Here is a 16,584-nt window from a genome sequence, read left to right on the forward strand (position 1 = left end):
CAAAGGGATGAAATCATTAAAATGAACGTCATTTCTCCCATCTTCCTACACCACTATGTAAGTTCATGACATTCTAGCATGGGCCAAAATATCCTGTTCTTAACACTCTGCTTCTCTATCTTAAAACAAATATGCATAAGGCACAAAAAGACCTTTGGATTACAGTACATTAGTCAATCATTAAAGAAGAAACCAATAACTCAAACTGCTTCTTTATGTGGTGCCCCTGAGGTCTTTACATTTGGGCTGGACCCCATAATAAAATTTAGAATGGGAAGAGCCATGTCTCTGTATCAGCCAGGATAGGCAATTTATGTTATGTAGTAACAAACAACCCCCACATTTCAGTGGCTTCAAACAACAAAGTTTCATTATCTTTCAACCTGCATTCTTGGATTAGCTGGGCTCTGCTGTACATTATCTTCACTTTGGGCCCCAGGCTGAAAGAGCTGCTTCTATCTGGGGTGTTACCAGTTATTGTAGCAAAGGAAAACAGGGCTCTGGAGTGGTTTGCTCTGGTAAGTCAATACTCTGAGCATTGTAGAGTGGGAAGGATGTTTGTAAAAAGGGTTGGACGAACAGAACAAATTATATGAGTCTTAGAGTGAATGGAGCAGGCATTGTTTTTATGTAGATCACTTTAGGAAAGAATAGATATGAAAATTAAAAGTCTAAAACTCATTTATTTTCCCATGCCCTGGTATGCATTGAAAGGCTTCCATCTACCCCACAAAAACACAGGTACTCTGGTTTGAAGATCCATGGTTGAAGGGAATATAATTAGAAGTGGAATTGCTGGATTAGAACATGCACATCTTCAACTTGTAGTGTATTGATAAATGATTGCACTAGTGCTTGTTCCAATTTTCATTTCCATTGGCAGTGGACCAGTGTTCCCTTTGTTCTACGTCCTTGCCAACACGTACTACTGACAATCTTTCAAAAATTTTGCCGATCTGATAGGTGTGATTCATTATCTCTTTGTTATATTGAGATTCACATTTTTCTTTCTGCTACTGACTTCGAGCATCTGTTCATATGTTTGTTGATTATTGTTTCATTCATCCCTTTTTCTACTGGATTTTTTTGGAGGGGGAGTCTTGTTCTTGCCAATGTGTAAAATATTCCTGTATCATACTTTTACATATATACAAACATTTATATATATAGGGCTCATTTATCCCTCTGCTTACTCAGCATCTTCACTTGGATGTCTCTGTTTTATATGCATCTTAGACCTGCTATGGCCAAGATGAAACTCCTGATCTTCCCTCAATATCACCTCTATTTGCAGTCTTTCCCATTTCAGTTATTGCAAACTCCATCTTGGGGTGCCTGGGTGGCTCAGTTGGTTAAGCATCTGCCTCTTGATTTCGTCTCACGTCATGATCTCATGGTTCATGAGTTTGAGACCCTAGCAGGGCTCTGCACTGACAGTGTGAAACTTGCTTGGGATATTCTCTCTCTCTCTCTCTCTCTCTCTCTCTCTCTCTCTCTGCCCTAACCCACTCGTGTGCTCTCTCTCTTTCAAAATAAATACCTGGAAACTCCATCTTTCCAATTAGGCTAAAACTCTTAGAATCATCATCTACTGTTCTCATTCTCTCCCAACCAGCATTGAATCTGGCAGTAAATTCGGTCGACTACACTTTAAGAATACACCAGAATCTGACTACTTTTTGTCACCATCTTCTCTGGCTTGGATAATCACAATGGCCCATGGCCCATAGCTTGTCTCCCTATCTCCCTCCTTGTTCCTGCCCACCCTCTCCTCTACCCCTAGTCTACTCTCAAAGTCTTGAGAAAATAAAAAAGATTGCTACTTTCAACAAAGCTTTGCTAATGTGATAATTTTTGATAAAAGCAAGCAGAGGGACTCAATGGTTTCTATCTTACCCAGAGTAAAATCCAGTGTCCTATCATGGCTTATGCAAACTCATCAGGTCTGGCCTCCATCTACCATCCAACTTCATGCCCTTCATTTTCCCACTTGCTTATTCTGCTCCAGTTACACTGGCTTCCTTTTTGTTCTTCAGATATTTCCAGCCTGTTCCTGCTTCATGGTCTTTGTGCTTACTGTCTTTTCTGCTTGGTGGATTCTACATGACCTGCTCCCTTATCTCCTTCAAAGCTAGGGTTCAGTTTACTTTAATCACCTTTTCAGCGACACCTTTCCTGAACCTACTATTTTAAATTGTAATGAACTTTTCATCCACACTCTCTGGCCTGCCATTCCTTATATCCTTTCTCTGCTTTATTTTTCTCTTAGGCTTACACTAGGGATATACTAAATAATAAGCTTATTTGTTTATTTTCTGACTCCCTCTAGTAAAATCCAAGCTCTGAGAGGGCAGATAATTTTGTGTTTTGTTCACTGTTACATTCCTACCGTCTAGAACTAATGCAGAATAGGAATTCAACAGTCTTGGAATGAGTGAAAACGTATTTTGCTTTTACATAGACAAATGTATGCATATTTTCTTTTATAGCTTCTAATATCCTGTCTTAGGATTTTCTCCCACTTAGACTGTACTTTTACTTTCATAGATTTTTTAAAAAATGTTTATTATTTTGAAATTCATTTTTCTTTTTTTATGTCTATTTATTTATTTTGAGACAGAGAGACTGTGCAGGGGAGGGGCAGAGAGAGGGAGAGAGAGATTCCCAAGCAGACTCTGCACTGTCAGCATGGAGCCCAATGCAGAGCTCGAACCCATGAACCATGAGATCATGACCTGAGCCAAAGCCAAGAGTCAGACACTTAACTGACTGAGCCACCCAGGTGCCCCTGAAATTCATTTTTCTAAATATTCATCTGCCACCAGAGCACCTAAATATATTAAACAAATACTAATAGATCTGAAGGGAAAAATAACAATACAATGATAGTAAGGGACTTCAATATACCACTTTCAAAAATAGACATATCGTATAGACCAAAAATTGATAGGGAAACATTGGACTTGAAATATATTTTAGATCAAATGGACCTTACAGGAATATACAGAACATTTCATCCAACAGCTGCAAAACACACATTCTTCTCAAGTTTACATTTAACATTCTTGAGGATAGAGCATATGTTAAGTTACAAAACAAGTCTTAGAAAATTTAAAGATTGAAATCATACTGAGTATCTTTTCTGACCAAAATGGTATGAAACTAGAAATCAATAACAGGAGGAAACTGGAAAATTCACAAGTAAGTGGAAATTAAACAACACACTCCTGAACAACCAAGGGGTAAAAGAAGAAATAAAAAAGGGAATAAAAAATATCCCCAGACAAGTGAAATTGTAAACACAACATTCAAAAATCCAAAAAGTCAACATGCAAATTTGAAAATTCAACATGCAAAAATTTAAAACTCATGATATGCAGCAAAAAGCAGTGGGAAGTTATAACAATAAATGTTTGACTTAAGAAAAAAGAAAGATCTCGAAAAAATAACTGAACTTTACACCTCAGAGGATTAGAAAATGAAGAGCAAACTAACCCCAACATTAGCAGAAGAAAGGAAATAATAACAAAAAATCAGAGTAGCAATAAATGAAATAGAGACCAGAAAAACAATAAACTGAGAGCTTTATTTATTTTGAAAGATAAAATTGACAAACCTTTAGCTAGACTAAGAAAAGAAGAGGAAGACTCAAAAAAATAAAATCAGAAACGAAAGAGGAGACATTACAAATGGTACTACAGAATACAAAGGATCATAAGTGACTACTTCAAACAGTTATAAGCCAACAAATTGGATAATGTAGAAGAGATAAAGTCCTAGAAACACACAACCTATGAAAACTGAATCATGAAGAAATAAATAAGCTTAACAGACCAATAATGAGTAAGGAGTTGAGTAAAAAATCAGAAAGCCCCCAATAAAATCCAGGCCCAGGTGGCTTCACTGGTGAATTCTACTGAACGTGTATAGAAAAGTTAATGCCAATTCTTCTCAAACTCTTCCAAAAAATTGAAGCAGAGGTAACACTCCCAAATTCATTTTACAAAGCCAGCATTATCCTGATACCAAAGCCAGATAATGACACTACAAGAACACTACAGGGCAATATTCCTGATGAACATAGGTGTAAAAATTCTCAACAAAATATTAGAAACCAAATTCAACAGCACATTAAAAGAATTATACATCATTATCAAGTGGAGTTATCCTTGGGATGAAAGGATGGTTCAACATACACAAATCAAAAATAAAATATACCACAATATTAGAATGAAAGATAAAAACCATATAAACATATTAATAGATATAGAAAAAGATACATTTGACAAAATTTGACATTCTTTCATGATAAATACTGTCAACAAATTAGGTATAGAAGGAATGTACCTCTACAGACACAAGGTACTTACAAATTGTTAAGATAATAAATTGTAATGCTATTACTACCAAAAAAATGGAGTTCAAGTTCAGTATGGGTCAGGAATTCAAACACTACAAGACTACAAGAGACTGAAAAATTGTTTTCTGCTCTTTACTCTAGTTCCCAGTCCCACTTACTCAGCAAAAATTACCATGGGGAAGGATTCACAGGTTAAACGATTTATTTTTTTTGCTTTTGGAGGTCTTCCAGATTCTAATCTGTCATATTCCTCCACATTGTCATTGAAAATGGGATTCGTTTCTCCCTGTCCTTGGAAAGTTTGCTCCTCTGACTGTACCTGGCCTAATCACTTCCCCCCAGGTGTAGAAGTGACTGCTATTCTTTGCTCACGTATGAGGAGCTTACTCCTCTGAAGAATGTACTTCATTCAGAGTAAAAGCATCCATTGCTGTTTATAATTTTAATGAAAAGAATACTTTTAAATTTATCTGGTGTTTTCCTGCTAGCATGCATAGGATGGTCTATCCTACATCTAAACCGGAAGTGGAACTCCCTTGCACTTTCCCCCCCTTAACTTCAGGGTTAAGTGACACACACTTAATTGTATACATTTAAAGTATAAAATTTGATATGTTTTGGCTGTTTATATTTTTTAAGTTTATTTTGAGAGAGAGAAGAGAGAGAGCAAGTGCACAGGCATGTGGGCCGGGGAGGGGCAGAGAAAGTGGGAGAGAGAATCCCAAGCAGGCAGAGCCCCACAGGACAGGGCTCAAACTCATGAGCCATGAGATCATGACCTGAGCTGAAATCAAGAGTCAGTCACTTAACTGACTGAGCCACCCAGGCACCCAGGTTGTTTACATTTTTGACTATTCATTTTCTCTCCTGTGTTTTTTGATATCATTCCTACTTGCATTTAAATGTTTTTGTGATTGTAAGTCATATTGCTCACTGGAATATAATTTCCATAAGGGACATGTCTTCATCAGCACTTTATCCTCAGGGCTTGGAACAATGCCTGACACATAAGGAGTAAATGGATGAGGAAAATATACAGATTTAGATCTGGAGTTAATCTCTGCTAAGCCACTTACTAATTGTGTGACCTTTGCAAAATACTTAGCTTCTCTGAGTGCAGTTTTCCCCACCTGAATACTAGGATGAGTGTGTCTACGTTGTGAGATTTGAATTTAGATATCAATATAGGACAGGAGTTACCTGGCTTTGTAAGGATTCACGTGAAAAAAAATGTGAGTGTTGTAGTTGATTCAATATCAGTCAGGATCATGGTGTCTACTGACTGGTAAAAAGAAGACAGGCATAGTCTTGGTGACATTAGGCAGTTTAATGTTTATATAGCACAGTAGCCTATGGGTTCAACTGGTTAGAACATGTCTCCTGAATTGTTCTACCCTGAGCATGAATTTTAAGAATGAAGTGAAAACTGGAGCACAGCCAGGAACGAGCTACAAGCATAGTGATGGGTCTGGAAACGATCACATGTCCTCATAATTTTAGATCTGGTGATGATGGGTGATTTTGTGGATTATTTTAAGTGAAGACATGATTACTGTTGGCTAATATTTAAACTGTCTTGCATATAGTGAGGGGACCTATTCTTTGTTCTGGAAGGAATGCTTGGCACTAACTGGTGTCATGCACAGGGACATGCATTTTGAAATTAATGCAGGGAAATATCTCTCACACGTAGAGTGCCTGGCAAAATAGGGCCTTACCTGTTACCTGGTAAGCATTCAGGTGGCTGAGTGACCACCTGAATTGTCAGGGAAATTAGAGCAGGGCTAAGTGACACTGACAAACCCCTTCCAACTCCGTTTCTGTGATTCTGTGACTCACAAATTGAAAGCCACTAAATTATACCAGATATCATATGCTGAAGGCTGATTACCACATAGCCTGGGTAGGGTTCCTAGAGGAAGATCAAAATAAATGGATAAAGATTGACTCAGTTGGAGGTTGGGATTTGTAAATAAGCAAGGAGGCCTCCCTGTCGACAAAGAAATGAATCATCAGGGGTTTTGAGTGGCTGTTCCTAGTAACTTGATATAACATGAAGTACATTGGACTGGAATAACCTGGTTCTAAATCTCCACAGTGTTACCAGTTCTACCTGAAGTTCTGTTATTACCTGAAGTTCTACCATTAAGAGTTTTCTTTTTGAAACTTAAAGTGTTTTGATTTGTTAGTGGTTACCTATTTAAGTGAATTAAACCAGTGGTTAAATTTTTTTTAATTGGTGGAATGAAAATTTTTTTCAAATAAAAATTTATATGGGACAAGAGCATATACATTTGTAAACAAAATGAAAAGTGTTCTGGATAAAAATGGAAAGCTGTACCTACTGAGATTGTCTTCATTTTCACTGTACTTTCTTCCTCAAAGACCCTCCACTAAAATTTTGGGTTCTTCAGGGCAAGGATTAGAAAACATTCCATAAAATTACTGTCAGCAGTCAGTAAAGGGAGGGTTATACAGAATTTCTGACCTGAGGAGTGGGAAAGAAGAAAAGAGGCAGATGCAAATTTTTCCCATTTTCTCATTTTTGGAGAGCCTGAGACTCTAGGCTTCATAGTACCAAAAATGAGACGTTTCCTTGAGGTTTGCATCTCTTTTGGAACTGGCTGACCTCATTCCAAGTTAATCACATCCAGCCCCTAGGAGATGCTTCAGGACAAGGCCAAGAGCATACATAAATCAGTAAGATCCCAGCAGGAAATAGATGGCACATGCAAACTAGTATAATTTGGGGAAGATAATTTAAGGGAATATACCCAGAAGTGTTAGTGCAGGAAACCAAAAGCACTGTCCTGAGCTTAATGGCAGTGGAGCTGTTCCCCGTGAGGCCTACAGAAATGAATACACGGAGAGGTTTTAGAGTCCAAAAGGAGAGAGAGTCTTGTCAAGCAGTCTCACTAGAAAGAAGTAGTTACCTACCTGCTTCCGATTCTGTGTCTCCCTCTCCCTCTGCCCCTCCCCCACTCATGCTCTGTCTCTCTCTGTCTCAGAAATAAATAAATATTAAAAAAAATTAAAAAAAAAAGGGGGGCGCCTGGGTGGCTCAGTCGGTTGAGCGACCGACTTTGTCTCAGGTTATGATCTCACGGTTTGTGAGTTCAAGCCCTGTGTCGGGCTATGTGCTGACAGCTCAGAGCCTGGAGCCTGCTTCTGATTCTGTGTTTCCCTCCCTCTCTGCCCCTCCCCCACTCATGCTCTGTCTCTGTTTCTGTCTCACAAATAAATAAACATTAAAAAAAAATTTAGGAAGAAGTAGTTACCTTTAGTCAGGAGCACAACCAGAAAGATGTGCAAAGAGGTGAAAGGTGACTTTGCAAAGAGGAAGCAGGGTAATAAATATCTTACTCTTCCCCTTCCCTTAGTTTCTTACTGAGGCCTCCTAAACAGCCAACCCCAACTGGAAGCCAGAGAGTGAGTATGCCTTTGATGTGGTCCACACAGGTGAGCATCTTGGGCAGAAAGGAGAGTGAAGAAGGTGGAGAGCAGAACCATGGACAAATGGAAGTTACTAGAACCATAAAAAAACCTTTGGAGAATAAAATCTACCAACTAACAAACATGTTTTGGATACTGGCTAATGCAAAATAATGAACTAAACATAGAGTAGAGGAGGAAATTATTCTTCATTTTTCTAAAACCTTCAACAATGGTTCAGATTAGAGAACTGCTGAGCCTCGGGGTGTTAGACAGTGAACTCTAGCTTCTTCGACCCTGCAGTGACCTGAGCATGTCATTCTCTTCATTCCATCAGTAGAACCTAGCAAGCACTGACTAATTCCATGAGCTTTATAGTTACTGTTTTCCTTCTAAGTCGTAAATGCCAGAAGTATGAAACAGGGAAGTACACCTCTTTTCACTGTATCCCACCCAAATTTACCACAGAGGAAAGGAACTTCAGTGCTATAACATTCCAGGGGCTATTAACAGTTATTTTAAGTCATATATATTATTTATACATGTATTTCATATGTATTATATGTATGTTATACACATACATATGTGCATATACATATGTATATGTATACATTAATTCATTTACTCAAGGTTACCTAAGTTATAGAAAACTTACAAAATTGACTAAAAAAGTAAGTTTGAAAAGTCTTATCACTATTAAAGAAACTGAGGGGTACCTGGGTGGCTCAGTAGGCTCAGAGCATCTGACTCTTCCTTTTGGCTCAGGTCATGATGTTGTGGTTTGTGAGTTTGAGCCCTGTGTTGGGCTCTGTGTTGCCAGCCTGGAGTCTGCTTGTAATTCTCTCTGTCTCCTTCTCTCTGCCCTTCCCCTGCTCTCTTCTCTCTTTCTCTCTCTCTCTCTCTCTCTCTCAATCAATCAATCAATCAATAAATAAAAATAAAAAGAAACTGAAATCATGGTTTTAAGCCTTTCTACTAAGACAACTGATAAGCCAAACAGGCTTACATACAATTTCAGGAAACTTAATTATATATATGTATATAAACATATATATGTGAATAAATTTGTAAATATAAATTTATATATATAAACTTACTGTTTGTTTTCAAAGTTGGTGTGAATTATTGATAGTATTCTCTTAACTTTTTTAAATTAAAAAACTTTGGAGGGGAATATTACAGATTCACATGTAGCTGTTAAGAAATAATACAGAGATCCAGTGATATAGTCAAGATACAGATAATTTTATCTCTACAAGGATCACTTCTATTACCCTTTTATAATCACACCCATTTTTCTTTCTACTTCCCCAGACTGGGGCTTAACTCCCAGCAACCAATACCTGTTCTCCAATTCTATAATTTTATAACTTCAAGAATGTTACATGAATTGAACCACTCAGTATATAAGCTTTTGGGATCAGGTTTTTTTAATACTCTGCCAATTCTCCAATTTGTTAAGTGTGTAAATAGTTTGTTTCATTTTATTGCTGAGTAATATTTCATCATATGGAGGGTTCTCTAGTTTAGCTATTTACCTGTTGACGGACATCTGGGTTGTTCCCAGCTTGGGAATGTTATGAATAAAGCTGTTTTAAACATTTATGTGCAGGTTTTGGGATGAACGTAAGTTTTCATTTCTCTGGGATAAATTCCCAAGAGTGCAATTGTTGGGTTGCATACTAGTTACACAGTTATATTTTTAAGAAACTGCCCAACTGTCTTCTAGGGTAGCTATATTATTTTATATCCCATCTGTGATGCAGGAGTTTCTCTGCATTCTGCCAGGATTTAGTATTGGCACTATTTTTTTTTTTTTAATGCTAGACATTCTGATAGGTATGTAGTGATAACACATTGTGGTTTTAGTCCACATTCCCCTAGTGGCTAATGATGTGGAGCATGTTTTCATGTGCGTATTTGCCATCTATAGTCCTCTTTGAATGAAGTGTCTCAATGTCTTTTCATGTCCCTCGCCCATTTCTAATTGGAATGGGTGTTTTGTTTTGTTTTGTTTTGTTTTTAACAGTTGAGATTCAAGCATTCTTTATATATTCTGGGTATTAGTCCTTTGTCAGATAATGTGGTTTGCAAATATTTTTTCTATTCTGTATCCTGTCTTTTCACCTTCATATAGGATGTTTCATACTAAGTTTTTGATTTTGATTAAGTCCAGTTTATCAATTTTTCTTTTCATGGATGGTGCTTTTGATGTCAAGATTAAGAAGGCTTTGCCTGTATACCAAAGATTTTCTCCTGTCTTTTTTCCCTTAAAGTTTATAATTTTATAAAGTTAAAATATTTATTATTAAACCTAAACCTTTGGTTAATTTTGAGTTAATTTTTGCATAAGGTATGAGGTTTAAATTGAAGTTCATTTTTTTAACCTATGGATGTCCAATCACTCTAGCACCATTTGTCAAAAAGGCTATCCTTCCTCCATTGAATTACTTCCACGACTTTGTCAAAAATCTGTAGAGCGTATTTATATGAGTCTATGTGTAAATTCTCTATTGTGTACCATTGATCTGTGTATCTATCTCTCTGCCAACACTACATGGCTTTGATCACTAAGTCTTGAAGTCAAATATATTCTTCCCACTTTATTCTTCTTTTTAAAAATTGATTTTAGCTATGCTACTTCCTTTGCCTTTCTGTATAAATTTACAACAATTTTGTCTATATCTACAAAGAATTTTGTGAGGATTTTGATAGAAATTGCATTAAAACTATATATCAACTTGGGAAAAATAGATAGATACCTTTACTATATTGAGTCTTCTAATTCATGAAAATAGCGTGTATTTCCATTTATTTAGAACTCTGATTTCTTTCATTAGCATTTTAAATTTTCAATATAAGAGTTATGCACATGTTTTGTTAGACTTACACTTAAGCATTTCAGGTTTTTTTGAGTGATTACAAAAGGTATTGATATTTTATTTTGATGTCCATGTGTTCATGGCTCATTTATAGAAAGACAATTTTTTTAATAACGATTTTTTATTTGGGTACAGTTGACCACAGTGTTATTTTATTTTCAGGTGTACAACGTAGTTGTTCAACATCTCTATGTTATGCTATCTATGCTCACTTCAAGTGTAGCTACCATCTATCACCATACAATGTTATTACAATACCATTGACTATATTTTCTACGCTGTGCCTTTTATTCCTGTGATTTATTCATTACATAACTAGAAGCCTGTATCTCCCACTCCCCTTTGCCCATTTTGCCCATCTCCTCTCCCCCTTCTCTCTAACAATTATTAGTTTGTTCACTGTATTTATAGGTCTGATCTGCTATTTGTTTGTTTGTTTATTCATTCGTTTTTTTTTTTTAACGTTTATTTATTTTTGAGACAGAGCATGAACGGGGGAGGGTCAGAGAGAGGGAGACACAGAATCTGAAACAGGCTCCAGGCTCTGAGCTGTCAGCACAGAGCAAGACACGGGGCTCAAACTCATGGACTGTGAGATCATGACCTGAGCCGAAGTCAGCCGCTTAACTGACTGAGCCACCCAGGCGCCCCTCATTTTGTTTTTTTAATTACACATATTTTATTTGAGTTTATTGTCTATTTTCTAACTTTTGAAGTTTATACCTGTTTACTTTTCACTCTTTTCTTATTTGGAATAAGCGATTAAGATCATACATTTCTTTTTTTCTGTTTTTTTTTAAGTTTATTTATTTATTTTGAGAGAGAGAGTGAGAGAGAGAGAGCATGAGAGCAAGTGGGGGAGGGGCAGAGAAAGAGAGAGAGAGAGAGAGACAGAGAGAGAGAGAGAGAGAGAATCCCAAGCAGGCTCTGCGCTGTTAGCACAGAGCCCGACGTGGGGCTTGAACTCATGTACTGTGAGATCATGACTGAGCCAAAGTCAGATGCTTAACTGACTGAGCCACCCAGGTGCCTGAGGCCATACATTTCTTACCATCCAACACTTTCACTGAATCTCACGAGTTTTGAAATGTAATGTTTAAATTTTTATTCAACTATAACCACTTTGAAATTTCTTTTTGGGTTTTCTCTTTACCTCATGAGTTTGTTTGTTTTTTTAATTTCTAAATATATAACTTCTAAATATATAGAGGTGGTTCTATTCGGTTATTTTCATTAGCTGTTTCAAACTTGCATTACAGTCAGAGAATGTGAATCTCTATAAGTTTATTACTCGAAGCTGGTGAGACCTCATCTCTAGACAATAAATTACCACAATCTCAAATAAATACCAGCCCTAGTTGCAGTTTCCTTGATGGTTATGGAATCTTTTAGAGAAGATCAAAATGACCTCAGATATGAGGACATTGTTTTAGCCAATGCTTATTTTCTTTTTTTTTTTTTAATTTTTTTTTAACATTTATTTATTTTTTGGGACAGAGAGAGACAGAGCATGAGCGGGGGAGGCGCAGAGAGAGAGGGAGACACAGAATCGGAAACAGGCTCCAGGCTCTGAGCCATCAGCCCAGAGCCTGACGCGGGGCTCGAACTCACGGACCGCGAGATCGTGACCTGGCTGAAGTCGGACGCTTAACCGACTGCGCCACCCAGGTGCCCCTAGCCAATGCTTATTTTCTAAAAAAAGGATCAGAAATGGACAACAGTAGGAGAAATTAAGATGACAGAGCAGCATGGAGTCCCTGAGCTTGTCTCATCCCTGAAAGGCAGCTAGATCAGCACGGAACCATTTTGAACACCTAGAAAATTGAGCTGAGGATTAACACAACAATCCACATAACTTGAGCTACAGAACTCAGCAGATAGGCTGTGCAGAGAGGTGAACTGGGAGAGATAGTTTATCTTCAGTTCTCCCAGTGAGCAAATGGCATACAAAGGATGAATAATATGCACTCCACAGTACTTCCCACATTCCACCACCTCTGTTTTTATCTGAATTGTAGAGTTGGTGCTTTTTAAAAAATTTTTTTTTTCATTTTTATTTTTTTAAATTTACATTCAAATTAGTTAGCATATAGTGAAACAATGATTTCAGGAGTACGTTCCTTAATGCCCCTTACCCATTTACCCATTCCCCCCCCACAACCCCTCCAGCAACCCTCAGTTTGTTCTCCATATTTATGAGTCTCTTCTATTTTGTCCCCCTCCCTGTTTTTAAAAATTTATTTTTATTTTTTACTTTTTAAAATTTACATCCAAATTAGTTAGCATATAGTGAAACAATGATTTCAGGAGTAGATTCCTTAATGCCTAGAGTTGGTGCTATCTTGCCTTCAAGTTTTTCTGTTCCCCAGAAAACCTTCTTTTTTATGATTCTTAAGAATTTTTCACACTATGATAGTAAAATGGTTGTATCAGGCATATATGAATTAGGAAGAGTCAAGAAAGAAAAGAGCTTTGTTTCCCAGTAGAAGTATTTTGTCTTTTCAGGATATTCCTAGCCACATTTTCTATGTACTTTCTATTATAATTGCTTTTCACGATCATGAAGAAACAAAAATCTTTAAAGTTTTTATGCTGCACTTCAATTTTTTTCAATTTAAGCTCTGTTCTTTGACAGATAGTTGTTGTATTAGAGCATTACCATCTGAGATCTTTGTACCTTTTACAGGATTCTGTGATTTCATGCAAGTTAGGATCACTGGAGGTTTCTCATGTCAAATGTACTATTAGCTACTGCTAATAGAGGCCTGGAGAAAATAGACATAATTTTGTTCTTTAAATCATCAATAAGGAGCAGTTCAAGTAAGTTTTCCTGATGGTTGGTTGCCCCAAAGGTGTTTAAATTAATCACTTATTCTCCAGTTTCAGAAAAATCCCCTGTCTTGTTTTTCAACATAGCACATCTGAATTTCTTCCTTAGTTCCCAAAGAATACACAGAGTCAAGGTAGTCCCACCACAACCTGGATGATGCTATGAATGAATATTATTGGCACATATTGGTTTAGAAGAATTTGCCCAGTTTTGAACCACTGCTTCAAGTTTTTCATATTTATCCTTTTTGATGGAAAAAAAGTTGAAGTTCCACTATGATACTTTCCCACCTCGATAGAAGTCTTCCTCTTCTGATGCCTAGAATTCAAATACTTTGTTTCTGTCCTCTAAGACTGTGTCTTCATATTCACTTTAACAAAGAATTTCCAGAACAGTCATGACAACTTCTTCCTTTTTTTAGAAGGACAGTTAGATGAACCAATAGATGGCAAAAAGATTGAGTGACAGATTTTAGTTGAACAATAGTACCATTTATTTCTTCAAGACTTAAGTCAGAAACACATTAGCTTGATAGCTCATTTTGCTGGTTTATTAATCTTGTTTCGAGTAGGCCTTTCTATCCTTGACACATATGTGAGTATACACAAATACACGATGTATTTTTCATTCCTTTGAGATCTTGGTAGAAAGCACAGAAGGTCTCAAGGAGGAGGTCTCTTAGGTCATCCATGGAAGAGAGTAATAGAATAATAAAGATAAATAGTTTTTCTCTTTGCAAGGAACTTGGATCTAAGTGTTTATATTTTTCACTGTTAAGGTCTAACCTGCCATTGCTGAAAATCCAGCTGGGCTGTTGATAAAGATTCAGACTAGAAATCTTCTCATTTTGTATTTTTTCCCCCTACACATACAGATTTGGCTTTCTTTGTAAGCTTTGACTATCCCCCTTCTCACAGATTTAGGATTAAACTCCAACACAGCAAGTCATTAAATTTCCTTTAGGGAATCTAAGTGTTTTATTTGATTCAGATGGCATTTATTTGTCACAAGAATGTGTACCAGTCGTGGTTTGAATGAATTATCAAACAAATCCTGATTTCCTGTCAATAATTTAGCAAGTGTTGGTCCCTTACTCTCTTTTTTATTTGTTTTTACTTTGCATGTTTCTTCTGCCTCTTTTCTAGACTCTGACAGTGCTTTCAAATCTAATTTAAATGCTCTGAAATATACATTATTTTTCATGATGTCTTTAGAGCTGGCCCCATCTCACATGAAGACTGAATATTTTGGACTTAGTTTCCATGTTCTGTTGTTGTGATTTTGCATTTTAGTATGGAAATAATCTTGTTATATTCAGAGTACTTTGTAATGACCTTCACTTTAATACAAATCTGTCAGGATACCTACGGTTTAGCAGTAAAACGTCTACAAATCTTGGCTCTCAAATGTACTTCTTTGCTTTTTGGACCTGATGGTCTTCAAAATACTGGTGGATCATCAATTTAAAATGGTCAATGAGGGCTTCCTTGGTGAAATTGGTGACTTTCATGTAAAGAGTTTTTCCATAGGGTTTGCCTTTAACTCCAAAATGAATGGTGCCATTAGTAGGTGAATTTTCATACAACCCGAAGCAAATTGGAAAACTTCATTGCTAAATTTCACCTTAACATCTCTTCTGCAGCTGTTTCTCTAAATTCACAAATAGGTTTTGAATTAATTTGTTGGATCAGTTAGATTGAGTGGTGGTCCTGTTTCAGGCTGTAGACTAAAATTCGATTTGTAGTGATATGGGTTACAAATTCATCAAAAAAGTATGATACACATGTCAGTTCTCTGGATGGCTGCCTTTCCTTTGTGTCATCTATTTCATCTTCCATGAACTCAGTTTTTAGTGACTGTACTCACTGTAGAAGCATTAGCCATAACTGATTTCTCTGTATCATTTTGCTTTTGCTTTGAAGTTTCTCCATTTTCTTCTTACATCAAATGTTGTATTTTAGGAACATTTTTACTACCTTTTCCCTCTTTCATGTCTGACTAAGATCTTCAGAGGATGTTTTCTGCAATTATTTGAATAGCTGTTCTATATGGATAGCTCATCCATGTGCTATGCCCATATCAACAAGGTGATTTTTAGTTAACCACTTCCAAGATTACTCTATGCATATCTTTTGCAGTCAAGATTTCCCTGTGCTTTTTATTAATTCTATGACTTTCCAAACATCAATTTATATCTTCTGTTCAGTCATCTGTATTTTCTGGTAGGTTCAGTGGCATTGCCATTCTGATAGCTGTATATAGAAAAAGAAAAATCATTTAGTATTTTTATAAGTAAAATTTCAACTAATTTTTAAAAGGTTATATAAAATATATAAAATTATAAAAATTTCTTATAAAATTTAGAATGTTTAAAAAGATACACATGCCATCTAATTATCCTCCTGAGAGGAAATTACCATTACCAGTTTCTTCCATATCCTATCAGAAAAATACTTCCAAGCAAATACATAAGCACTTTTTTTTTCACACAAAGGGCAACATAATATACACAATTTCCTTCACTTGCTTTATTCACTAACTGTATCTTCGGGATAGTGCTGGTCAATATATAGAGAGATGTTTCATCCTCATTAATGGCTGTTTGCTATGATGTGTGTTAACTGTATTATTTAAAAATACTCAATTCAGGAGCACCTGGGTGGCTCAGTGGGCTGAACGTCCAACTCAATTTCGGCACAGGTCATAGTCTCATGGTTTGTGAGATTGAACTCCATGTTGGGCTCTGTGCTGACAGTGCAGAGCCTGCTTGGGATTCTCTCTTTCCCTCTCTCTTTGCCCCTCCTCCACTCACACACTGTCTCTCTCTCTCTCTCTCTCTCTCTCTCAAAATAAATAAATAAACTTTAAAAAATATTCATTTCAGCTGTGGAAAATAAGAGAAACAAAGGATGTGTGAAACTAAATAGAGAAAGTTGAATGAAGTAAGGAGGACATAGAAACTAAGTATAGAAGCAAATGGTTTGTGAATTATATTATGATAGATGTAGATAAAGTAAATAGAGCATATGAGTGTTAAACATAGGAAGGAATAGAAGGACCAAATAGATATCAAATATTCA

The 16,584-nt window shown here is 36.5% G+C and overlaps 1 protein-coding gene across 1 annotated transcript; it reads right to left on the bottom strand.

The window, feature by feature from the left end:
• Window positions 1-12,931: 12,931 nt before the first annotated feature.
• Window positions 12,932-15,748, bottom strand: SAMD9 (sterile alpha motif domain containing 9). Its single transcript, XM_053722205.1, is given in 13 exon segments — window positions 12,932-13,155; window positions 13,158-13,298; window positions 13,301-13,474; window positions 13,477-13,921; window positions 13,923-14,386; window positions 14,389-14,814; window positions 14,817-14,846; window positions 14,849-15,080; window positions 15,083-15,261; window positions 15,264-15,349; window positions 15,351-15,495; window positions 15,498-15,612; window positions 15,614-15,748. Coding segments are annotated over 13 exon segments (2,778 nt in total). The 3' UTR covers window positions 12,932-12,949.
• Between the last annotated feature and the right edge of the window lie 836 nt (window positions 15,749-16,584).

The sequence above is a fragment of the Lynx rufus genome, unplaced genomic scaffold (assembly GCF_022079265.1).
Source record: "Lynx rufus isolate CCGP_SWC_20201006 ecotype Redwood Valley unplaced genomic scaffold, mLynRuf1.p SCAF_4, whole genome shotgun sequence".
NCBI lineage: Eukaryota > Metazoa > Chordata > Mammalia > Carnivora > Felidae > Lynx > Lynx rufus.